At 41.1% G+C, this 26124-nt stretch overlaps 2 protein-coding genes across 2 annotated transcripts in view; both read left to right on the forward strand.

The window, feature by feature from the left end:
• The window catches only part of chrna7a (cholinergic receptor, nicotinic, alpha 7a (neuronal)), a 40636-nt gene extending 39373 nt beyond the window's left edge, over nt 1-1263 (forward strand). The window contains exon 10 of the mRNA XM_008304654.1: nt 24-1263. Within this exon, the coding sequence (XP_008302876.1) occupies nt 24-560 (537 nt within the window). The 3' untranslated portion in view covers nt 561-1263. The remainder of the gene's footprint in view (nt 1-23) is intronic.
• A 2194-nt stretch (nt 1264-3457) lies between these two features.
• trip4 (thyroid hormone receptor interactor 4) overlaps nt 3458-26124 on the forward strand; it is a 94044-nt gene continuing 71377 nt past the window's right edge. Inside the window, exons 1-11 of the mRNA XM_008304665.1 lie at nt 3458-3636; nt 5194-5375; nt 5533-5663; nt 7131-7355; nt 7460-7538; nt 7628-7730; nt 7838-8053; nt 8156-8285; nt 9168-9361; nt 9468-9592; nt 10045-10136. Coding sequence (XP_008302887.1) covers nt 3557-3636; nt 5194-5375; nt 5533-5663; nt 7131-7355; nt 7460-7538; nt 7628-7730; nt 7838-8053; nt 8156-8285; nt 9168-9361; nt 9468-9592; nt 10045-10136 — 1557 coding nt within the window. The 5' untranslated portion in view covers nt 3458-3556. The remainder of the gene's footprint in view (nt 3637-5193; nt 5376-5532; nt 5664-7130; nt 7356-7459; nt 7539-7627; nt 7731-7837; nt 8054-8155; nt 8286-9167; nt 9362-9467; nt 9593-10044; nt 10137-26124) is intronic.

The following is a 26124-nucleotide window of genomic DNA, read 5'->3' on the forward strand; positions in this document are numbered from 1 at the left end:
TTCCCTCTTGTTCGATGCCACAGACCCGTGTGATCCTTCTCAACTGGTGTGCCTGGTTCCTGCGCATGAAGCGTCCTGGTGAGGAGCGAGTGCGCTCGGCCTGCCACAACAAGGGTCCTCGGAGCAGCCTGACCAGCATGGAGCTCAACGCCAGCGCCTCCCAGTCCACCAACGGCAACATGCTGTACGTGGGCGGCCGCGGCCTGGACGGCCTCCACTACTCCACGGCCGCCACCTCGCCCGACTCCGGGGTCCTCTGCGGACGGGTGGTGGGACGGGCTGGCGAGGAGGAGCTGCTCCTGCCCTCAGCTCAGAGCTCCTCAGCTGGAACCGTGGAAGTGGAGCTGGCCAAGATCCTGGACGAGGTGCGCTACATCGCCAAGCGCTTTCACAACCAGGACGAGGACGAGAGCGTGTGCAACGAGTGGAAGTTTGCCGCGGCTGTTATCGACAGGCTCTGTCTCATGGCTTTCTCCATCTTCACCATCCTCTGCACCATCGGGATCCTCATGTCGGCACCCAACTTTGTGGAGGCCATTTCGAAAGACTTTTTCAACTGAAGGCGTTATTGGCAAATAAATGCTTCTACTTAAAAAGCCCATACCAGTCACTTGCAATTTGCATTTAAATTTGCTAATCTGGGACTTATATATCACCGAATACCTGAAACAAAGTCAAATTCAGGCCTGGTAATAAAAGGTTCATGCATTACATTATATTTGTGAGAATGAGCTTTTGTGTTTTATATCAAACAGCCCAACATACTGGAGAAAAAAAAACTCTGATTCCCTTTTACTCCAGCTTACAAAGCTTTGTTTAAGTGGTTTTATTTGCTAACTTTCAGAGAATGCAGCTGTGGTTTGTTACGTAGTGTGACTTGTGTATTCTATAACCTCACTAAAATATCACTAAAATCTATTATATAGACAAAACAGCTACAGGCTCTTGTATTGACATGTATTTGTTGTATCAAATAATTACTGCTATATCTAAAGCAATGTTGTGACGTTGTTATTCACCTGTGTGTAAGTGCAGATTATTGGTAATTACTGTGTTATAACCCGACACCTCAGTTTAACAATGCTTTATTATCATGTTCTCACTGACTCCCGTTTATTAGAACATTCTGTGAAGATAAAGAATTACTGTGAGGTCAAAAATGGCCTGTTTTCTTTTTATATTGGTTTCAGTTTTGTTTGTTTCTGTTCTTGTTCACGCTGATGTTTCACAAATAAATGTATTCTTTCTATTCTGGACAGCAGATTGGAAATGTTTTTTCGCGCAGCTGTGTTTTGTTTACTAATGGCCACGCCGGGGCTACATCCACATTTTTCAGTTTGGGTTATAAATGATGATCTCCACAGACAACACACCGAAACATTACAGTAGACGGGTGTCTGCTGTTCTATTACACCTCATGTGCTACTGGAAGAATTGCATCTGTGGTCAAATACAAAACAACTGAATAAATAAGATGCTCAGAAATAAAAAACAAAACATAAACAACATAGCGTGGGCGCCTGTAACTCTATGTTGGCCCTTAATTGAATATTTCTGGGGGAAAAAAGGCCCCTATTGTGAAGAATGAAATAGTTAAAGCCATCTGTATTGCATTGAATTGCTAAACTGCCACCTAGTGACTGAACTCAACAAGTGCAGCCAATCACAACCACAGTAAATGTCCAAGTTATTCATGCCAAAAACTATTTTTTATAAAAACATACAGTAAATATGTATTTGACCAATAGGTTTCCTTTGGTTAGAGTGACTTGAGATGATTGTGTTAGGGATACTAACTACTAAAGTATTTCTAGTTCTTTGATTTTTGTTACATATTTCTATTTTTAAAAATGCAGTATCCAAAAGTGATTCATGTCCTTTCTCAGAAGTCAATGGCAAAGCCTTTATTTTCCACCACAGCCATCAAACTGTTTAAACTCGTCTCCACTGGGATTTTGTTCCAGTTCCCTCCACAGATTCCCAATTGGATTCAGGTCTGGACTCCAACATGTTGATTGTCTTCAGTGAACCATTTCTTGACTACTTTATGTTTCAGATCATTGTGGTGTTGGAAGCTCCTAATCCTGCACAAGGCCAAGTTTGTCTTCTCACTGTCTGATGTGATCACCTCCAGAATCTTAATGTTGTCCTCTTTTTCTCATGATGCTTTGTAATCTGCCAAGGTTGTCTGGCTCATCAGCTTAAAAACAGCCCCAAAGCGTTACATTTACACCAGAGTGCTTGACTGTGTGGATGCTGTCCTTGGGCTTCAATGCTTCTTCTTTGTTTCTCCAAAGAAAAACCACCTCCAGGTGTCCAGACAACTCCATTTTTTGTCTCATCCAGCCACAGAACTGACGACCAAAAGCTCTCGTCTTTGTCCTGGTGAGCTTTTATGTGCCTGTCTTTGGAGAAGTGGAGTCCTCTTTGGTCAGTGCTCATGGAGACCAGCCTTGTTTACTGTTTACTGGAGTGTTTGCTTTGAGATGTTGGAACCAGAATTGTTCTGATTCAGTCGGGTTTGTCTTGGTGGTGATTCTTGGATTCCTCTTGAGTTCTTCTTGGCATTTCATGCTATCATTCTTGCCAGTTCAGGGGTTACTTTTGGCTTCCTACCGTGACCTTTTTAACAAGGGAACTACTTGTATTTTTGGATTATGCTTTGCACTGTGGCTACTGGCACTTCAAAATACTTGGATATGGATTTATAGCCTTTTCCCTTATTCTGACCAAAGCTATTTGGTTTTAAACAATGACTTGCTGTTGCCTATAGCAACTGACGAGAAAAATACCGCATCAGCTGGCAATGTTTCATTATCATGTGCTATAATACTACTTCACCATGATACCTCCTTATATCTTAATGCTTTTCTGCTGGACACTTTATACTTGTGTTATTGTAACGGTTTATGAACAATATCTGGCACAAAACTTTTCATGGATGTTAATAAAGTTCTATCTTATTTGATCTGGTCTTTTCGTTAGTATATCGTGAATGCTCAAGAATACAGTAGAAATAAGGTATTGATTTTTATAAAAGCAGCAATTTCTACAAAAAAAATAAATAAATCTAACAATTTCGAAGGGTGTCAATCATTTTTTTGCTCAGCATCTTTTGTAAACACGTAAAAGAAAAACGCAGAGCTTGTTAAAACTGAACATTAACATCACTAATACAATACTTCCCATCTTTTGTCACTTGTTTATGTCATTTCCAGCTTAAAGAAACCTATTGGTCAGACAAAAGCTGACTGTAAATCAACATTTTGCGTGGGTACCAATCAGTTTGGGCTTACTTGTACACTATACACGTATAAAAATACCTTTCGTTCCCTGATTAGCGTTTATCTGACTGATTAACAAATCGGGCGGAACCTTTAGAGCACAGCGCGCTTTCCTTTCAGGACGCGATTTCCTGCTGCCACGCTGCACTTCACACCGTGTGCGCTTTTGTTTTTCCGCCGACTGGAAACACGTTCACGCTGTAAGTTTCGGTTTAACTCGCCGGTATCTTTGGCTTGGACTCGGGGTGTGTGAAGCCCTTTTATTCGCTAAAATGTCGGAGGCCCTGCTGCAGTGGTGTGTGGACCAGCTGCACCACAAGTTCGGGCTGGAAGCGAGCGAAGACATCGTCCGGTAAGAGCCGTAAAATGTGACTGTTGAGGCGGTCAGTGAACCGGCTAACAGCAGCTGCGAGATAAACTAGTTAGCTTAGTGACGCCGTATTGTGATGTACTGTCAATTAAATGAGTTGTCAGTTGTTCAAATGGCTAAGGATGGATATTTAGGTGTTAACTGTGCTGTTGTTCTTTGATGAAGCTAAATAAGTTTAGCATTTTAACAGTGTGACAGGTGTGCTAGCCACCTTTAGCTAACCAGTGGTTTAACTCCTTCACTTGTCAGATTATGTCAAATCCCCCTTTTTTAAAAATGACAGATCCTGGTTGTGAGCTTGGCTCGGTGTCGTATATTGAGCCAAAATTGTGTCACATCACGTTTTGTACGGGTTTTTTTTTTTTTTTTACAAGTCTGGACAACAATTACATGGACACAATATGAATCAAAGCTAAAGGCACACACATTGCTTTCCCTTTCCCAGTTTGTGGTGAGACATCACACAGCAATGTCCCAATTAGAAAAGTATTAATAAAGACAGTTAGGCTGAATGAAGTGCAAAGCAAAAAACAAAATCATATTGTAACTATCAGATAGACTACAATATGAGTCACGTTTTTTGTGGACATTGTAATTTCTGCTTTTCTTAAATTTAAAAACAACAACAATAATGTTCCTTTTATACCTGGATGATGTAATTTGTAAGCTTTGGCATCTCTGCAGCACCGTTATGATTTTAATGGTATGTTGTAAAACATTTTATCTTCATCAGAACATGGCAGCTCCTATGATTTAGATACAACACTTATTGTGATTTTGATTGTATTTTGATTAAATTGTTCATCCCTAGAGGACAGTTAACGAACATCTTAAACGACTATATTATCAAAAGAAAGAGACAAGTAATAAAGTGCAATTTTGGCTTTTGAAGTCTCCTGAAGATTTATTTGTGAGCAGTCTTTTTGCAGATCAATTGTTAAACAAATTAAATACCACATGAACATACCACTGAACACTGATGGAAGCTACACAGATGTAAACACAAAAAAGAGCTATTGAAAAAGCAGTGTGTAGGTAGCCCTGCTTTCAACAGGGCTGAATGAAAATATCCCACAGATGTTGTGTAAAAAGCTTCAGTTCAATATTCACTGTACAACAGATTTAAAGCAGGTGATGGAGCGTTAGCACATGAGACACCCTAAATGTGACTGTCACACAAGAAGGATAATGAATTTGTTAAAGCATTAAAACAGCAGTTTAAAACCTTAAAATTAACAAAGTTTGATTGTTGAATAATAACAATTTCCTTATGTCACTCAAATGGCAGCATGTATGTCTGAATCACATCATTTATAGTGATTAATGGACAACCATAAACAACCTCTAAAAGGTAACATCTGCCCGAGTAGCACCTCGTATATTTTCAACTGCAACCTTTGTGTTTTGGTAATTATGTTAATTCCAAGTGTGACTTTGATTCAAAATCATTCACCTGTTCAGCCCGAGTCTTCAACATCCACTTTGCTTAGAAAATATTGTTAATGAAATGTTAATGGTGCCGTTCTCATTTATTTTTAGGTACATTCTATCCATTGAAAAAGCTGAAGAGATCGAGGAATATGTGGGAGACCTCCTGCAGGGCACAGACGGGAGAAAAGGGCAGTTTATAGATGAGCTCCTCAGCAGATGGACGAAGACACAAAGACAGGCCACAGATACCGGAAACCTTTTCTCTCTGAGAGAATCTGTTTCATCAGCAGGTGGGGCAATAAATGTCTGCGACTGATGTATTTCCATTAAGATGGATTGCATAACTGGCTATGTAGCGATCGTGCAGTGTACATGGGCACAACTCAGCAAACCAGATCGAATGTCTCAAATCCACAGTTGTTTGAACTCATTTTTCTCATATCTTAGATACCCAAGACATGACCAAAGATACTCAGAAGAAGTCCAAACGCAAGGGGCGTAACAAACAGGAGATGATGACTGTTAGCCAAACAGAACCGGAGCCAGAGGCAGTCAAAACCCCCATTGATCTGATGAGGGTGAGTACACATAGACTCCAACATTTCTCCTTTTCTTACCGACTTTATAAAAGTAATTTTTGTGATTTGGCCACCATCATGATGCAGTATCAGGTTTGGACACACCTACTCATGCTCAGGGTTTTCCTTGTTTTGTTTTTTTCCCTCTACATTGCATATGGATACTAAAGACATGAAAGCTACAAAAACAGATCTAAACACAGCATCATGTGTTTAAAATTCTTCTAAGTATCCACCTGTTGCTTTGTACACTCTCACCATTCTCTCAAGCAGCTCTTTTGACTTCATCACCTCGAGCTTTTCCAGCTGTCTTGAAGGAATTTCCACACATGCCGAGCACCTCCTGGCTGCTCTTCCTTCACTCTGCGCTCCGACTGTCATCCAGCTGCGGCCGTGTCGTCTAATGCAGCACTCCATCACCCTCGCTCTTGGTCAGACAGCCTTCACAGAGCCTGCAGGTTTTGGCTCATTGTTCTGATGAACAAGCAAACGATGGTTCCACTCAGCACAAACCAGATGGGGTGGCGTGTCGTGACAGAATGTTGTAGTAGCAGCCATGCTGGTCAAGTGTGCGAATTCTGAATAAATCACCAGCAGCGTCACTATTAAACTAATGTGCTTCTCTGTGGGAGCCACACAGTGAAGTCCACCGTCTCTACATCTCATCAGTCCTAATCTAAAATCCAAGAACTGGACTCATCAGAGCAAAGTAAAGTCTATACCTAGCAGTTTCCTTCTTCTTACCGGTCTCCCTAAAGCAGTAGTTTCTCTGCTGCAGTTAATTCTCACAGTCTCCTCTGAACAGCTGCTGTTGAGATGTGTCTGCTGCTTAAACTCTGAGTACCATTGATGTACGCTCTAATCAGAGGTGCCGTTAACGGGAAGTTCTCTGATGAACTTCTCCTCTGCAGCAGAGAACTCTTGATCTTCGCTTCCTGCCAGGGTTCTCGTGAGAGGCAGTTGCATCACAGCTTTGATGTTTTTTGTGATTTCTCTTGAAGAAACTTTGAAAGTTGTCGACATTTGTGGAACTGACAGACCTTCATGTATTGAAGTAATGATGGATAGTTGTTTTTAGTTACTTGGTTGAGCAGTTTTTGACACATTATGGATTCCCCGAGTAGTTGAAGAGGTCTCTTTGCTGTATATTAGCACTGCAACAACTGAACTGAGACTCATCTGCTAACTGAAAACTTTCTTTGTGACAGATTGAAGCTGGTTTAGATATTACCAAGACAATGTGCTAAAGGGAAACCAGACTATTTTTTCTTTGTCATTACAATTTTTTATGTCTTCGGTATTTTTATATACTGCAGAAAGTAGTAGAAACAAACGAAAACCCATTGAATGAGTCAGTGTCCAGACTTTTGACTGACACTATATCGTATTGATTTGTCATTTCAGCAGTTGTGCTCATTTGTGAAACTCTTCTTTGCCTTTTCTTCTCATCTCCTCTCATTCATTCAGGCCCAGGCCCAGGAAAACAGCAACACGTCTTCAACGAAAAAGAAAACTAAGTTTGTGAATCTCTATGCTCAAGAGGGTCAGGACAAGCTGACTGTCTTACTCCCAGGGCGAAACGCCTGCGACTGCCTCGCCCAAAAACACAAACTTATCAACAACTGCATCAGCTGTGGCCGCATTGTGTGTGAGCAGGAGGGCTCAGGACCCTGCCTCTTCTGTGGAAACCTGGTACGTAACGATACCGTGGTTGTTTGTTTCACTCAACTTGTGGTTCTAGTGATCCTTGTTTTGTCGTTTAGCATGTTTTAATCCTTGTTATTTTCCTGATTCAGGTTTGCACCAAAGAAGAGCAGGAGATCCTCCTACGAGACTCCAACAAAAGCCAGAAACTCAGAAAGAAGCTGATGGGAGGTGAGAGGCAAAACTACTCAAACTAAAGAAAGAACTGTGACATAATGGTGCGATTTGATACAATGGATTTGTTTTTAATGTGGTGACAGACGGAGAAAGAGAGTATCTCCCTCGCCAAGAGGCTAAGATGAAGGCCGGGTTGGAGAAGGCTCTTCAGCACAAAGACAAACTGCTGGAGTTTGACAAAAACAGGTATCGTAAAACACACAGTGAAGAGAAAAGCTTCACAGGAACAGACCTCTTTAGAAAATAGCCACAGAAATACTTACCTGTTTGTTTACTGCTCCCTTCAACTCCAGTGTCAGGAGAACGCAGGTTCTGGACGACGAGTCCGATTACTTTGCCACCGACTCCAATCAGTGGCTGTCACCCAGTGAGCGAGAAAAGCTGAAGAAAAAGGAAGAGGAGCTTAGAGAACTGCGTCATGCCTCTCGTAAGGACAGAAAAATCACACTGGACTTTGCTGGCAGACAAGTGATCGATGAGGGGAACAACCTGAACGAGTACTACAACAAGTAAGATAATCTGACACCACCTGAGTCAAAGCTGCAAGGGCAGATTAATGTCGCGTGATGCTAAACAGCCTTTCCTTCTGAAATGTTTGCATTAATTTGCAGGTTGGATGAGACCCTCAAGGCTATGAACAATGACTCAGTGTCGAAATCACCAATGCGTTCTGACAGAAAAGGTGGGAAGCAGAGTCTGGGACAGCTGGTGAACCCCAACATAATGCAGTCAGCACCAGAGGTAACCTGTCTTTTATGACAAATAGTGTATACTGTGGGGAGATGGTGTCACCTTGTGGTACATTGTCAGTACTACATATAAGAACCTTTTTTCTTCAGAACAGTCATTTGTACCATTAACCGTCTGAGCCAAAGGCAGTTGCTGGGTGTTTTCTGCTCCTGGAACATTTTCACTCACTGTGGGTTCATTTTTCACTGCAATAAAAAAATGCTGCACCTCTGTGGAAACAGCTGTGGCTAGAAGTAGAAAGAAATTACAGAAATGTATTCTGAGCAGTCGGACACAGTTATAATGTCATAAATCATCACAACTTATCAATGTACAACATTTGTCTAAGTACCCACAGATGTTACTATTAAACTAATGGTCACTCTACGTACTGTAGACATGTAACTTTTGCCTGAAAACTGTGTTTTTCTCATGTGACTGTTGCAGTTGTGTCACAAATGGGTTCACAGTTGCACAGAGGAGCGCAGAATCTTTAGTTTTTTACAGAATCTGTATAGATTTGGGTAATTTCCCCCAATAGAATGGCACGTTATTGATGATCTGTTCAGTTTCTGTCTTAAAGTTGAAAATCTGGAGATTCTTTCCACTCTTACAGTTTCTGGCTCAGATAAATGGTGTCATTTTGGCATTTTTTATTTACTTTTTTTTAAGAACAAGTCTTTCAAACCCACCCAGGGGTTTTAGGATTCAGAGACATAATTGGAACATCAGTAAAACTGATTAAAATTACACTGACAATATCGCTGACAGCTGTTTCTGTCACCTGCAGCCCTTCATTTTGTGCAGTGCTTTTTTCCCCATTATGAAAACTGTGCAGATGGTATTCACAAATATTTTACCAAAGTTAATAATGACAATGACTGTGCTTTCCAGTTTGTAGATGTCGGAGGCGGTGAAAGCCACAGGAGACCATTGGAGCCGGAAAAGAGGTCAGCGGAGGACAAGGGAGCAGAAGAACGTTCCAGGTTGCGACTCCAAGACAAGGAGCTGCAGGAGATGTCTGATGGGGGCTGGTGCCTCAGCATGCACCAGCCGTGGGCCTCCCTGCTGGTCAAAGGCATCAAGAGGTGCAGTATAAACAATGACGTTTGCGTTTTGAACTCAAGGAGACACTTGCTTTTCAGTATGTAGGCAGATGTAATATTACATTTGTGTGTCTGTGTGTGTTTCCAGGGTAGAAGGGCGGACCTGGTACTCATCACACCGCGGTCGTCTTTGGATTGCAGCCGCAGCCAAGAAGCCCACCCCTCAGGAGATCGCTGAGGTGGAAGCCATGTACCGCCACATCTACAGGAAAGGTACACCAGGAATAAATATTTAAATACTAAAAGTTACTTTGGTTTTAACAGATTTGCATATTCTGAGGTGCTAACATCTTGGGAACCACTGCCACAACGTCTAGTGTGATGTTAGATAACATTTTACGTAGTATGTATAAGCAGCCCATAAATATTTAATCATTTTTATATAGCACACTATAATGTAGCTGTAAGCAGATGTAAGTGTTTTAATGTATTTAACAGCAAGTGAAGTCCTCCTCAGGGCATCTATAAGTGGATATAAACAGATAATGAAGGACATTATAATGAAAGTTATAGCTGCTGACAGACATTACACAGACTACTTTGTTGCTGAAGAATATTATCTGAACGCTGAACTGGGGGTTGTTTGGTTAAAATGGGGTTAAAGTGTAACCGATGACTGTAGCTCCATGGTGATGAATCAGTGATTGCTGTTCTTATCTGTGCAGAACCCAGGTTTCCTAAAGATTATCCCACCGGCTGCTTGTTGGGCTGCGTCAACATGACCGACTGTCTGTCTCAGGAGCAGTTCAGACAACAGGTTGGTGGAAACACTTGAAAACACAATCATGAGTTTGATGTGAATCATGAATCAGATTTAAAAAGTGATTAGACCACAGCCACGTGGCAGACATATTTGGATTTACTGACTTCTGTAATTCAATTGCCATCGTCCTCCTTCACCTTCTGGACCATGTGACTGTGGGAAGTGTCGGTTTACAGTGAGCGACATAAGAGCAAGAAGCTAATCTGAAGGAACTGACATTTTGATATTTTAACATATTGCGATGTGAATAAATACTTCTCACTAAATGGTTTGAATTACTATTTAGAAAGAATTCATTATTCTAGAGTGATTGGAGTGATTTTGTAAATAATCTCTATGAAGCAATTTCAGACTCATGGTGTGTTACTGGTGAAAGCATCCAGAATAGTGCTTTGAACGGTGTTCACATCTGGCTTTGCACTCATCACAAAGAGCTTTGTGCTGCTAATTTAAATGTCAACAAAAACAAAAGAAACTAACTTCAGTGTACACAAGAATCCCTAAATACAAGTCAGACTTCTCTTGCAGATTAGCTTTTGAAAATGAGAAGCTGTCGCATGATGTGTTTGAGTTACTTTGTCTTATTTAACATAGCACTTCCTGTGATGCTAAAAGGATGTACTGTGCAGCGCTTACCCAACTTACATTAAGTTACAGACAGCATTTTGTCATATGTTTGTGTTTGAATTGCAATTCCGTTTTAGACATTGTAACAATAGTGACTGTAAATTCCTGGAAATCTAAAACACATGCTTCTGCTTAGAGAAAGCTAAAATCTCTACTGGGTTATTCTGAGTTATGAGAATGACCTTTTGATCTGTTATAATCTATTTCCTGGCAGCAGCAGCAGCAGCACTGTGTTTAACTGAGTTGACCGTGTTGTGTGATGTCAGATTGGTGCAGTAACATCTCCTAGCAGCAGAGGTCAGACTGCTCCTTTTCACCAGGAAGTCCAGCTGCCATCTTAGATTATGTCCCACTAGAGGCAGTGTGCACCACAGGAATAACCACAGAAACACAAGCTCTCATTATCCCGGTTACCTCCCACCAAAGTGGTGATATGTGCACTTTTACAGTGGGACCAGTCTATTGTGTTTATTCAAAAAAATTCTTAGGAAAAAGAGCTTACTCTTAAAGGGAAATCCAGCCCTAACCAAAGCGTCACAAGGACTCTGGTTTGACTGTGAACATGTGATGTGGCAAAGTATGGCACTGCTCCATCGACATTATGGTCACTGCTGCCTTCGACTAGGACTCATAAACTGTTTACTTGAGCTTTTACACCCACATTAGTTTAATTAATTGCAGTTTTACCAAGTATATACAGGAAAATACACCCTACTCCCCATTAAATTGTCATGTGGATACAGTCTCTTTCCCATTCGCTGTCAGTGGAAGACGTTTAAACTTAATTACATTGCCATCCTCGTCTTGGCTGTTTTGCCTCTGGCTTTGGGAGAGACTGCTAGTCTGAAGTCGACTTGTCTCATTCTTTTACAGTCTGCTCAATGTTATTATTAGATCCGAAACAATTAATAGATTAATTGATTGCCAGAAAATTAATCCCCGACTATTATGATCATCTGAGATGGAAAATTGCATTTTGGACTGAAACTAGAGTTTTGAAGGTGTCATTGTGTCTGCATTTGAAGAATGATAGTGCTCTGAATGTGGTTGTTTATTTGGTAGCATTTTGAGAAATCTTTAAACAAATGCATGCCCTCATCTTTTTTTTTTTTTTGTCATTCCTCTTGTGTTGTAGGAACATGCTGAAATACACACAAGTATTAGATAGTCTGCAGTGAAGCTGCATAAGCCGTGAAATGCGTAAAATTCGACACGTTGCACAAACATGCCCTAACCCTGCAAAGCTACAAGCCCTCATTCACATGTACACACATGCTTGTTTGTCATCGTCAATGAGACATTGAAACAGATCACATGTGGAAATTGCACATTCTTCTGTTAAAATTTAAAAAACAGACCTTTGGAAAAAAGTGATCCCCTTTTGGGATATTGTACTTGTGTTTCCATGCATCTCTGCACACACACATATATTTGTCTTCCTGCATTAAAAAAAAAAAAGAGACAGTTGTTTTATTTCAGCGCTGAGGTTTTGTTAAAAAAAACATTCACCTTTAGAAATGTGTGCTGCTACATGGTTGCATTCTGACTGCTGGGACCTGTAAATCTAAGGGCTTTCCCCTTTTGTACTCTGTCCTCATTCTCTCCTCCACCACTCATTCCACCCAGGGCTGTAAAATCATGTTTGCAGGCAGTGTGACTGCCCTTTCATCCTGTGAAAGGGTGTGCGTGCGTGCGTGTGTGTGTGTGTGTGTGTGTGTGTCCACTTGCACAGAGCAGCCATAAATAACACCCCCACCCCACACAAGGCCCCTCACAAAAAAGAAAAGCAAGGCAGATGTAGAAAATAGCAAAGCAACCAGAGAAGAATAACAGCACCAAATGCCAAATGACGGTGCCGAGCAGTTGCTTAGTGCCTCGTCACCATTTTAGTAAAACAGCAGCGACTCTTTGCCCGTTTAGCGTTTTCATCTTGCTTCCTTTCGTGTTGGTAGAAGAGGGCATGTTGTGCGAGTGCATAGTAGCACATAGCTGCGCTGCTGGGCTGGGCGAGTGGGTGAGGTGTAGGATTTACTGTCCTGTGCTGGCAACTGTGGGTGGTTGAAAGGGGGGTGGTGAAGGACAGGCAGCCATTATTCTTCAGGCTCTTCTAAATCTGTCCCTAGTGATGTATGAAATATTCAGAGAAAGTGGAATGTGGGTAGATCAGGAGAGCACGAGAGCAACACGGCGAACGCACAAGAAAAGCGCAGCAAACGTTGTAAACATTTAAATATCACAGACGTGGCACGTCGTTCCCCTGTTGGGGCGCTGTTGTACAAACCAGCCTGATAACTGTGTTGACAGACCACCTCAGGCAGAGCAGGATTTCCATCTGCTTGACTTGGACCAATTCTTTCCCTCATTAGAAACTGACTGGTGTATTGATCCGTCCTCCCCATAATCTCTCACTCCTCCCAACTCCCCAGCCCCCCCTTACTGCTGATAATTGGCCAGCCATTATGATCTGTGCTCCGTCTTTCCACTTCTACCCCCCAGTGCTCACTAAGCAATGGGTGGAGATGTACGCCTGACCTGCCGAGCTGCAGAGGGCAGGCAGGCAGGCAGGGGGAGGGAGGTTTGGGGAGGGGGGAAAGATAGGTAGATTGAAAATGGGACTGTTTTTTGCTGGAAGAGGCTGAGTGAGATAATTAAAAAGGATGAGCAGAGAGCCCCAGCCAAACTTAAGCAGGTTTATGGGTGGTGGATATGCTGCAGATGCTTCACTTCACACATACAAATTTAAAACTGCGCACAAAATGAAGTCGAGCAGCATCGCTTTATTTCGAGTGCAGCGTTTATCTACACGTGCACGGACACGGCGGCGGTCTTCGAGTGGGTTCGCGGAGCAGGCAAAGGCACATCACACCCCATACGGAGCTTGAATCGCACCATCAACTCTCTCCTGCGGTGAAAAAATTGATTGGATCAATCCACGCTCTCAATGAGGGTTTGATTTCTTACCCTGTTCCAGACCATATCACCAGCTGCAGAGCTACATGTCTTAGTGAATACAAGTCAGAGAGGTCTAACCTTTTGGGCGGGCGTGCTCAGAGCAAAAGCGGTGACTGTTCAGTGCTGTATTGATTCATATGAAACGACTGCGAGGGCAAGAAGGCAGAGTGAGGTTTTGCTTCGCGTGTGATCTGCATTATCTAATCGAAGGGCTCTATGAATCTCCTGAATGAGGAAATGTTGACACAGTAACGTAATATGTAAGTTGCATCATTCACAGAAGTTTGTGAACAGTAATGCAGTCTGTGGTATCTAATGTTTCACAGATAAGCATAGTTTATTAAGCTGGAGTCTGTTGAAGGCTGACATATAACAGGCCCCCTGATACTCGTATATATCAGATAGATGCATATTTGAAACATGACTTGTACTGGATGGTTTATAGCTGTGGTTTCCAACTAGTATAGACTCAGGTTTCACGTTTCTCCTTTGTCAGGGAGTCCATTCATTGGCTAAACCCATTCAGTTTTAGTTCACAAAATGTAAACAAATATGAGAAATTTGCAGTAGGTTGGAAGACATTTGGACAATAGGGAACAGCACATGTTTAAATAATTATAAATGAAGGCTCAATTCCATATAGCTGCTTCAGTTTCAAGGTCCTGGTTGTGAGCATGCTGGCTCACTGTTACACTAACTGTATTATTTGAAGTGAATGGAAACTGGCAAGTTTGAAAGAAACGTCTCCGATTTAACAAAAACTTCACGCTAGCTTGAGGTGTTATTTTGGTAATTTTTATTTTCTTTAACTTTTTCGTAGAAGAGTGACCGCGAGTTAATGGAGACACCTTTTCTTCAGGCATAGCGAACATTTAACTCTTCTTTTGCTGTCTTTGATTCTGGACAGCATGAAACATGGACAACAGCAGCTGACATGACAGAATAATTACAGCTTAAAAACAACTCCTGAGGACTTCTCTCCAGTTTTCTCACATTGATGGAACAAAAACTGGTTGTTTCATCCTCAAGGATTTTTTTTTTTTGAGGTTTGCAAAAAGAAACAACCCAAAAAACACCATTTTTGTTTCTGGCTTGTAGTCTGTTCAATACAGCAGCGAGTATCTATCTGCTCAGACAAACATGTTTCACCTTTTCGTCACAGAAGTTTGCTTGAGGACTACATGTAAATACTGGGATGCTTGAATGCAGCAGTTAATGTTATTAGCAACACCTGGACTTTTCCTGCTACAAGTTGAAACTGAAACTAATTCTGGTAAAACCCTTTTTTCTTTTTTTACAGTATGACAAGTTTATCACTAAAAAGACATGACAGCATTTCTCATACAGGATGTATGTTTGTGATGTTGTCATCTGCTGTTTTCTTTTGGCATTCAGCAACTGCATGCTTACAATTATATAATGGCATCATCTGCATATATATTTATATTTGGTAACATCATTATCTGCATACATTGGAGTATATGCAACAGAATAAACAATGGATTCCTGATCATTATATACATCCTGTATGAGAAATACTATATATATATATATATATATATATATAAGTAGAGGACATGGGATTCACCAGAGGAATGGTAGTACGTATTAATGACACAAGCACAAACAAAAAGAGCAATGATTTTGAAATAGTTCTCTCAAGAGTTGTTTTTATCTTTAACTGCCTTCGTCCAAAGTGTGGTAAATGTGTGGAAAAAAACTAAATCAAATCATTGTTTGGTGTGACTACCCTTTGGCATGTACTGTAGGTTGTTCCAAGCCTCTCGGTTGTTTTGTGGATTTAGGCTCTTTCAGTGTCTTCTGTCTCTTCATGTAATCCGCAACTGACTCCATGATGATGAGATCAGGGCTCGGTGGGGGCCGCGCCATCTGTTGCAGGACTCCTCTTTTCTTCTTGTGGCTGAAGATAGGCCTTTATGGCGACGTGCGTGGGATCGTCGTCCCGCTGCAGAACAAATTTGTGACGATAAGATGCCTCCCTGATTGTATTGTGTAATGGATAAGAATCTAAATTGGCTTAAAAATTCTGCAGTGCGTAGACATGTGAAAACACTATGGTTGGCCCTGTTAACACCATCAATATTCAGTATTTTCTTCCAATAAGCAGGTTTCACAGTAACGGAAATGTTGCTTTCACAGTTTACATTTTACATCCATTTAAATCACTAATTGTTGTTCTGTATCTGCCTTTTCGTTTTATCTCATTATTAGTATCTCTGCATTAGCGCTCATTGGTATATATCACGCTTTTATCTTTCTAACATCCAGCTAATTCAGCAAGGCTTTCACTCGCTCTTCATTGTAGCTCTTTTCTTTATAGCTGTGTACTTAATCCCATCCTAGCACTACACATGTATATGTATATATATAGACTGCAGCTCTGTCGATGTGTGCACACGAGCACATGTCAGATAACTGAAACCATAGGCTTATACCACATCACATAACTGCAAGCCTAGCCACTTATCTGTTAAAAGAAGTGCTGGTTTCTGTGGAATTCCATTTGTGTAAGCTCTCCCTCTGACCTCCAGAGTGGAGGAGCTCCCGTGCTTGTTAGGCTGGCTGGAAGCTCGGACTGATGCCTGCGTTTCCTTGTGTGGTAATGTGATATTTATATGCTGAAAGCCTTCCTTCCAGCATGCCACACACACACACACGCACACACATGCATGCACACACTCACACACACACTCTCTCCCTCTCTCAGGATATATTGGATGCATTCCAAAGGAAGGGAAGTCAGGCAATGCTATTTTTTCTTCCCACTTTTTCTCTGTAACATTGTGTGAATCCTTAGCAGTGGCTGCCTCCCCTCCCCCCCTCCATCTCCTCTCCATCATATTTTCCCCTCTTTCTCCCTAACAGTGTGTTTCACAGGTCAGCGCCGTAAAGTCGTGCGTGGTCGCGGAGAATTCGGTTTATGCTCAGCGAACAGACGCGCACACGCTCGCATTTCGATCATGCGTCTCGCGCCCCTTTGCCTTTCCGTCTCTTTCTGCACAACCTCAGTCACACGCTAACACGCTGACATTCCTCCCCTTCCTCCCTTTTTCCTTGCTGGGCAGTTTGCCATGGCAGAGAGGTCAGACATCATGTGATTCTGCAGTGGTGTGTAGAATGCATTCAGCCCAGGGTCCCCAGGCACTGGATGACAACCAACCAAACCTCAGTCACAGGTTTTCCACAGCATGAAAAATACATAGAACCATCTGCCAGACTTGAAATGGCCCTGCTACACCGTTTAGAATTTCACTGCTGTCCTCAGACCACTTCATTGAGTGTCACACGGCTTGCGCTGCTGGGGAAACTGACAGTTAAGCCTCGTTTATTATCTCTACTTCTGCTCCGTTTTGTTCTGCTCATTTAACAGGTCTTGTTCCTCTGTCTGTGCGCTGATCACAGGAACTTGGAACAATGATGAAGGCAACACGAGAGACGTTTCAGACAGCTTCCTGTGAGGCTGCGAGAGACGGCACAGTTGATGAAAAATAAACGCTAAACAGGCTCAAATTCCTCTTCGCTCTCTTTTAAAATAATGTGACGTGCTGTTGCTCCTCCAACTCAGACCTCTTCAGCTTATTCTTTTTCAGAACTGGAAAACATTGCTGAAGTCATTATGTAGTCATTACTCCAGTAGAGTCCTCGTGCATATAAACAGGAAAGCCTGCAGGGTACTCATAATATTACAGTGTTGCCTAATATTATTGACTGTAACGGAAATGGAACAATAAGATATGAAAGCTCATGAGCTAACCAGTTATTGTTTTGTAATGCAATCCAATGTAGAAGACATACTTGTAGATTCACCAAATATAACCTGCTGTATGGCTAAAATATCGGTTTAATACTAATATTAACATCTAGATGGATGAACTTCCAAAGCACTGAAAAAGACTTATTTCCTTTATTCTACCAAAAAACAATATACCATGTGTAAGAGAACTGATTCGTGAGAGATGGAAATGTTCCTCCACCTCAGTTATTCCTTTGACATTTGTAAGTCTGTTTCTGGGATTTTTGCTCCATGTTGAATTCTATTACAGAATCTAGACATCTTTCACTCGTTGCCAGACAGCGGCACAGGGAGCTCCACTGCTAACACATTTTACACAAGCCATAAAAGATCATTTTTACTATTCCAGCTTATTTGAATGGTGGGTCAGCATACATGGAAGAAATAGATATCCAAATAATACAAAAAAGTACTGAAGAAGGATGTTAGTACAATTAAAGGAATTAAATCAAATTAAGTCGGTGGACTGGAATCTTACAAATGTTAAAAGCCTGCGATCTCGTCTTTATTTTTAGCTGTTGGTTTTTTTCTGAGCAGTTGCATTTGCAGTTCAGTCACTACGGCTCTGCTGACAATTTTCAGATCCCCGCTTGTATCTGGAACAGCCTTTTTGTTTTTGGTTTATGAAACAGTCTTCTGCCTCTCAGTTTGTGCTCTCTTTGAATTAATGGCTCCAACTGTGTTAAACAATGTTTGCATAAAACAAGACCTCTGTAGATGGTAATGCTGTGATCTGTTTAGTGCCTTGCCACAGGCAAACCGTAGCCCCCCCACAATAAGCTTTAATGAAGCATAGAGTCAATATGTTTGACATTTATCTCCCATCTCCACATCTGGTGTTTGTTGTTGATGCCCCAAAATGGCTCCTCATGAGGCCAGTGTGTGTGCCAATTTTCTGTTTTGGAATGAGGAAATGAATGAAGGTTGTGTGGCGTAGTCGGTAAGTACTTTGCTCAAAGTCAGTGGGCGATCGCGTTTCCCTGCTATGATATTATCAAGAATTGGAAGAGCTCTCAGTTTAATCATTACTCTTTATGCCTGTTCCCATCCAAATGTGAGAACAGGCATTACTTCTCTCATTACGTCTCGCTGATCCTGGGTTTTTTTTTTTTTTTGCCAGCATTCCCCAGGCATGTCTATGCAATTGCTTTATGTCACACATGCCTGTGTGTGTTCATTTGAGAAGAGATCTTTATCCAGCCGAGCCCCACCCCAGCAGCAGTATTACCACAAGTATCTCTTCTGGAGAGGCAGAACCAGAGAGACAGAGAGCGAGAGACTCTCTGCCACTGCAGGGTCAGAGATTACAAACTCAATTGTGCTCTGCTGGGTGACATGTCTGCTCAGCAACTTCCTGCTAGCGACATCAGAGGGGAGGAAAGTATGGAGAAAGAGGGGGAGGTGAGGGAGGCCGCCCATGCTTCCAGTGCCATTAATCTTTCTCTCTTTGTGTGCAGCAAACTAAGAAAAAAACGTAGCTTCCACTTGCCCATTAAGCCACTGAATATGACTTATTTTCAATTTGGAATTACTTGAAAAATAAAGAGAGAGAAAAGTAATAACTATGTTTATTGTGAATAGTAAATTACTGCTTATCCACGAATGACTTTAAAATGAGTATCTTTAGTCTCTTTAACCTTTAGTCTGTATAATTTTTAGCCATGTACTGATTAGTGATCGTGCAAACATGCTCATAAGGGGTCAATATTGATCGCATTGTGTCATTTCACTTGACCTACCATTCAACACTTGGTTCCTTATTTGAGCCTCTTTTTCAGAGAGTTCCCACATAACAGGCTGTGTAAAATCAGACCACATGTCTGTTACACAGGTTATTTTCAATGTACTCACTCTCTCATGTTAATGGAAATGGATTCCATATTGGTCTGTAATGTTGAGTTAAGCAACCACATCTGTCTAAGCCCCAAAGTTTTGGAAAGCTTTTGGTTTTGATGATCACAGAACCGCTTGAATGCTCAGATATTTAGAAAAATATATATTTTTATAGTTACCACGAGCAGGAGAATGCTGTCTGTTTTATATAACCAGCAGTAGAATAGAAAAACAGTAAAAACCCATGAGACTGACAGCTCTTTGTTTCTCTGTTCATCTGTCTTTTGTGTACATTAATAGGATCTGTTAAGTAGTTGAGTCCAGCTGTTATCATGGCAAGTATTCTTTTTATTTTTTATTTTTTTAAATAACTGGTGCCTGATAAATGGTCTGCTTGAAGGCACTGATTTGGAAATCCGTAACAATCATGGACAAAGAGTTCTAGACTGGTTCACCATCTTGAATTAAATTGATAGTTTGCCCGAGCAGCAACCTTTGGGCCTGAAAAAATGAAGTTAAAGGTTTCCTTTAACCTTTTTTGCCTTTATTAGATAGGACAGTCGAGAGAGAGACAGGAAAGTGGGGGAGGAGAATGTGGGAAGGGGTTGCAGCAAAGGGACATGAGCAGGATTCAAACCCATGGCCACTGCATCGGGGACTATAGCCCATGTACATGGGTCACCAGCTCAACCTGGTGAGCTAAAGCGTGGGCCCGAAAAAATGAAGTTAGTGTATTAATACCAAAAACTGCAATTCCTCAAATGGCCACTTGAGGCTGGCTCCAAAAGTGAGCCAATTCCCATCGACCTCGATGGTAAAAATGTCTGACTTTACAGCCGAAGTAAACATGTTTACAGCCTGGTAAAAAGTGCAGTTATGTTCTGTATGGCTAGTTTTCCTGTTTATGACATCTTTACTGGGGGTATATTTTTATGTAACTCACATGTATAAACTGTATTCAGGCTCAAAGTTATGCATAGCTATGAGCACGGCTGTGAAACCTGTGGGGGGACATCATACTGAGTTTGTCTATCTTTATATTCCCTCTATAGTATTGTCTCTACCACCTAAGTCTTTTTGTATTGTGTTGTATTTTTGACTTACTGGAAAAAAAAAAATCAGGCTTTTTGCTTAGTGTCTGTGACAGATGTGGTCCCGTGGAAATTGCATGGAGTTAGTGTTTGTCGAACAATCCCACAAAACATTCGGCTAAATGTGTGTCTAACGGTTTGTCTGTGGTGCACGAGGTCTATTAGTCTCAGTCAGTGAACATCTTAATTCCACAACACAGGGAATAGTGCCTTGATATGAGCTGCTATCTGTTTAAATGGCTGGAGGAGTGCGATGATTACTTTCAATGAGGCTCCAGTGATATGTGCTGTGGGAGGCAGGGAGTTAACAGCCTGCCCCATATACCACTGGGTACCTGTGCGCTATCAAGTAGAATTTACGTCAAATCTGATATGCCTTCATGCTCAACTCACCGGCTTTCAGTTTTAGAGCTGACGGGTGGCAAGGTGAAACTACAGAGAGAGTCTCACAATTTAATCTAAGTATCCGCAGAGACACTATCTTATCTCAGAATAGGTCATTTAAAAAGCTGCTCGCTCGTAACTAAACATATAATTCAGATGAAGTGCACATGCAGCCTCCTTTAATGTCACCATTTAGTAGGTACACAAAATTACAGCTGAATATTTCCTTCTAGTAACATTCACACATATATAAGGAGCGCTAGTGGGAAGACTTCACCACGTTCAGCCTGCTTTTGTGAATTTGGTCTTTGTTTTCTATAAATGGCTTTCTGTACTTTAACCTAAATTCCAAACATGTATCTACGATGAAAACATGATTTTTTTTTCCTACTGAGTCATTGAAATTATTGGCATTGTTGAAATGAGTGTTCAGAATCAATAAGGAATTTGCAGCCTTGCTCCATTTGCTGCCAGCTCCAACCGTTTCGTCCTTGTGCCTTTGCTATATTTAGTGAAGTTTCTTGGAGCACGTAGCGCAGAAGTCCTCCTGCCACGGTTCACTGGGCAAATATGACATGAATTGCTTTTGCAGGCTCAGTGTGTGAAGTAGAGTATTGATTTACATGCAACATCATTTTCTTGCCTCTCAAATGTCTGGTGGTCAGCGTTGCAGGAATAAGATTCGACATAATTACATGAATAATTCTGGCATCTTAAACTGCACACTGCCTGCGCCGGGTGTTTAAAAACCATAGGCGTGTTATCACCATGGCAGGACGCCGCTTTTTTTTTTTTTTTTCTTTTCTATTTAAATTCCAATCTTTTGCTGAGAGCAGTCACTCTGAGTCCAGATGACGCTGTAATAATATTGGCATTTCCTAAAAGCAACTGAGTCATTCCCTCCTCTGACCTTTCCTCTGACCTGTTCGTGTATGTGTCAATTCAAATAGAATGCGTGCGGCATTATTCAGGTTTTAGCAGAAAGTTGGAAAGAAATTCATCCCTGTTACATCTTATTTACTCAAATGTTTCTAGAAGAACAGCACATTATGCAAGAAATGTAAGAATACCACGGTTTAAGAAGTTGGTGTGAGGAGAGAACAGCTTGTACTGTTGTTGCAAAAAAACATCATAAGCTGGCAGAAAGTATTTAGGATTTAAATGGTTTCAGATATTTTATGCATACAGTAAAACATGTATTAGTGCCACTGTCTAAACCAACATTTTATTTTAGCAGTTGTCTAATGCCATCTGAACTATATACCCTCTGAATCTGTTCACATGTTGGATTGATGTTAATGATTTTATTGTTCAAGAGCAGTAAAGAAATTGGAGTGTTTTGTTTTTTTGCGATCGAACAAACCAAAAACTCAAAAATTGCTACAAAGTTAGGACGGTAAATCTGCCGCCACATCCTTGTCATCTTCACATATGCAGCCCTGCTTCCTAAAAATTACGCTCCTATACAACTAAACTGTATTCTCAATTATGTTTTGAGGGATATGTGATGTATCACAAATACATTTATAACCAACGCGTCTTTGACATTTATTTTGTTGTTTCGCTCCTTTTCTGACAACCACTCATATATTAGGACGGATGGGAATTTTCACCCTGGTAACCCAAAAAAATGGAGAAGAAGCTTCAAACATATTGTGAAAGGGTCGTATGTTAACCCAAGTCACGGTATACTGATAAACCTAACTACGTGGTTTTGGTCCCTTAACTTAACCAAGCTTCTAGTAAGTAGGTATCACTGTCAACCCAAAATGTGATATTTCCTGAACCTAAACACATAGGTTTAGTGCCTGAACCTATCCAATCCTCATTAGCCAAACAGCGATTAAAAACTAAGAGTAAATAAGTTAAAACAAAGCTTCCGTCATAGAATAATGGTTTGACATTGGACACAAACCTTAATCTCCTCAGTAGAGTCGATGTATCGTCCATCATCCTACCTCCTCACAGTCTTACCTTTTAATGGGAAAACATGTTTGTTCAAAACAAAATTGTGTTTCTTTCATAACCTCAATGCGAATGCAGTTTTGTTGTATTGGAATTTTTGGTGGGCAGACCAATGTGTTGTAGATGTAGCAGTACTGTATAAAGAACTGAAACCGAAATTCAGGTGTTAATGGAGCCTTAAGGATATAAGTATCTGGAACGCCCAACTAGTCAGTCAGAACTGATGAAGCCTCTTGGATGAGAGGTGAAACATCTTCAAGGAACTCAAGCAAGCTCAGTTGCTACAATGAATCCATGAGAATAACCATGACCTGGATGACTGAGAATCTTCACAGACATGCATAAAGAACTAGAGAATTAAACGGTCTCATTTTGTTTCAGGACTTCTCCTCATAGCCCACAGAAATTCAAGTGCAATCTCCAAGTTGTGTCTAACCTAAGAAGCTCACTCGCAAATAAACTAACAGAAAGTATAATTTGCACAGGGCTTGTAAAGATGTTTTATTCAGCACCTTATTAAACAGTTCACTGTACTCTGCCTTGGAACATATCAGTCGGATCACCTTATCTATTGTAAGCTGTAGTACTAACCCATGGGCTTAGAGAAACCTAAAACGTGCCTTTGATAAGAATCAAGGGACAGCCTTCCTTCTGTGCTCCTTTTCTCAAACCTTTGCTTATTGCCAGCCTCAAGAAGGAGGGAAGAGACAGTTATTTCCCACAGAGGCTGAGTGAACACAGATGGGGAGGGCTGCACCCCAACGTCAGAATATCAAAGCAAATATTCACCTTAAGAGACAGACATGTTCATAAACTCCCCCGTCCCTCTCAATTTCCACATTATGAAATCAAATGCCCACTGTGAAGTGGTTTGTTACCTTACTTAAAGTACAAGCCTTTTTGCTGACAGCACCTGTGTTAAGGAGAGCTGGATTTGTGGCACCGATAAAAGGAGATTGTGGTGGAAAATAAGAAGTTTTAATGCCTTAGATTCCCTGGAATTTTTCTTTGAAGTCGAGGTTTGAAGGCAGACATAGTAATTGTCTCCAGGGGTTCTTGCTCTGTGTTACTGTGTGTGTGTGTTGCTGTGTGTGTGTGTGTGTGTGGATGTTGTAAAGGAAACGACTAAGTGGGAGAGTTTGCCGTGCAGTTGTCTGATTATAATAACATGTACTTATTTTTTTTCCTGTTTGGCATTTGCAACTTCTGACTTTTTATTTAATGAATTGCCTCGTGTTTCCTCTCAATTTCTGTGCTCGATAGAAATTGCCAGTTTTTCAAAACGCTATTTTCTGCCGCACGAAACCTGTTTATTTTTTCGACTTCGCGAAAGTCCTGCACTCGTCAAACAGAAGCCGAATTGTGGGTAAAAGAGAGAGAGAGAAGCCTTTTCCTTGGAAAGTTCCAGCAGTTAGCTTGTTGAGTCTAAAGAGCTTTGACTGTTGTGAGGCAGTCTTGTTTTCTTCTTGCCCGAGGGCCACCGCAGGAGGTGAAGTCATAAACATGGCTGGGAAAGTGGAACTGGGCTAAGTGAGGAAGTCTGTGTGAATCTCCCTGCAAAAACACATGACTTCACTACACCTGTCAGCACCAGCGCCGGCTAAAAAGGCTAATGTGTAGCCCGCTCTGTACCGACATTGTTTTTGCAGAGCTGAATTGTTATGCTTATGAGGTACGGGGGTAGAAAAATACATTTTAATACCTCCTGCTCGTCAGTCTTAAAGGGGTTTTTAATAGCACGGTGGTGGGCTGGTGACAGCTTAAAGTCATTTGCATGAAGACAATAATGAATCCTCAATTGCTGACATGCAGAGTTGATTCTGGAGCTTAACACCACAGCACAAATACACCAAGGAATCATAAGTTAACACGAGAAATCCTGCACAGATTCCTCACTGGGTACTTTATTGTGTTTGTCACATAACATTTGAATAAAACTGACAAAGACAAATACTAACTTATATGTGTCGTAAGTAGAGGTTTGACTTTTTACCAGCGCAAAATGCATTAATTGAAATTTTGGTTTGTACCGAAATATGGAGCAGTTTTCAGGGAAAGAAAATGTGTTTTTTTTTCTTTTTTTTTTGCAGCCGAGCAGACCGACACGGTGGCAGTAATTGGAAAATCGTGGCCTTGGTGCCGAGCTTCTAATAATGAGACATGTCTCTTGTTGTGTTGAGGATATTAATAATGTAAAAAATTCAGGAGCCAGTGTTGGACACTCCTGGATAATTAATGTTCACTCTCCAACTTGACACCAGTTGATTCTGTAGGTGAAGGAGTGTGTTAAATTTTTAATAATCACCATGCAACTGTGTGCCTGAGCTCCAAGAAAAGAAGGAGACAAAGTGAGTTGCAGCAGCTGCCTCTTTAGATGGAAAAGGTTAGTGCTGGTTTGGGTTACTGTTTGATACTGTATGACCTAAAGCCGGTGTCTGGACGAGCCGGGGCTACACGTGTTCCCACCTTTTGTTTGTAGTTGTAAAATGGTCAGTACATCAGCTAAAAACAAAAGCAGGTATGCAGACTTTCATTCCAGTTAGGTTATTTTTGATTGCAATTAATAGAAGGTTGCTGGAATGTTTTTAGCGTTAAGGCTAATGCTGAGTAAAACCCCTTCTGTGTCGTTATAGATTGATATACCAGTTATTTTCCCAGTTAATCCAGTTGTAATCATTTGGCCTATTAAAAGCTAAAGCCCAAAGTGACCACTTCAAATTACTTGTCGTTTATTGTCCAAACAACAATGTCAAACATGCAGGTATTTAATTTACTATCACATAAGACAAACAAAAGCTTAAACTATGACTTGTTTGGCCCTGATAAATGGAGTTTTAATTTGAAAACTTGCTGACAATTATTTGATTATCAAAACACTTGCTGTTAAATTTCCTGACAGTCAAATAATCAGTCAATTGAGTGATTGTTTCAGCTCTAGTTGAGATTGAATTATTCATTTGTCAGTATCAGTTAGTGTCGTCTGTACTGCGGGCATTCTGAGCATGAGCAGAGAGCAGTTTTTATCATTGTTAATTATTAATCGCTTGGCTTTGATTTAGATTTAAAATGACTTGCTTGCATTTCTCTGGCTCGTAGATTATAAAGCTTCCATAAACGCAAGGAGGAAGCTTGACTTTCAAAAAAAAGCCGTGTATATGTGGCTGACGGTCTTGAAGTGAGAGATCAATTATGCTTGTGAAGAGGCCACAGGCTACATTTACATGTGTAATTTGGCTGTTTGCCATCCCCAGTAGAGATCTTGTTTGCGTTGAGCTGTTTACATGAACCCTTGTTACCTTGCAATTGAATCTCTTTG

This window comes from Stegastes partitus, unplaced genomic scaffold (genome assembly GCF_000690725.1).
Source record: "Stegastes partitus isolate 25-593 unplaced genomic scaffold, Stegastes_partitus-1.0.2 Scaffold41, whole genome shotgun sequence".
Taxonomy (NCBI): domain Eukaryota; kingdom Metazoa; phylum Chordata; class Actinopteri; family Pomacentridae; genus Stegastes; species Stegastes partitus.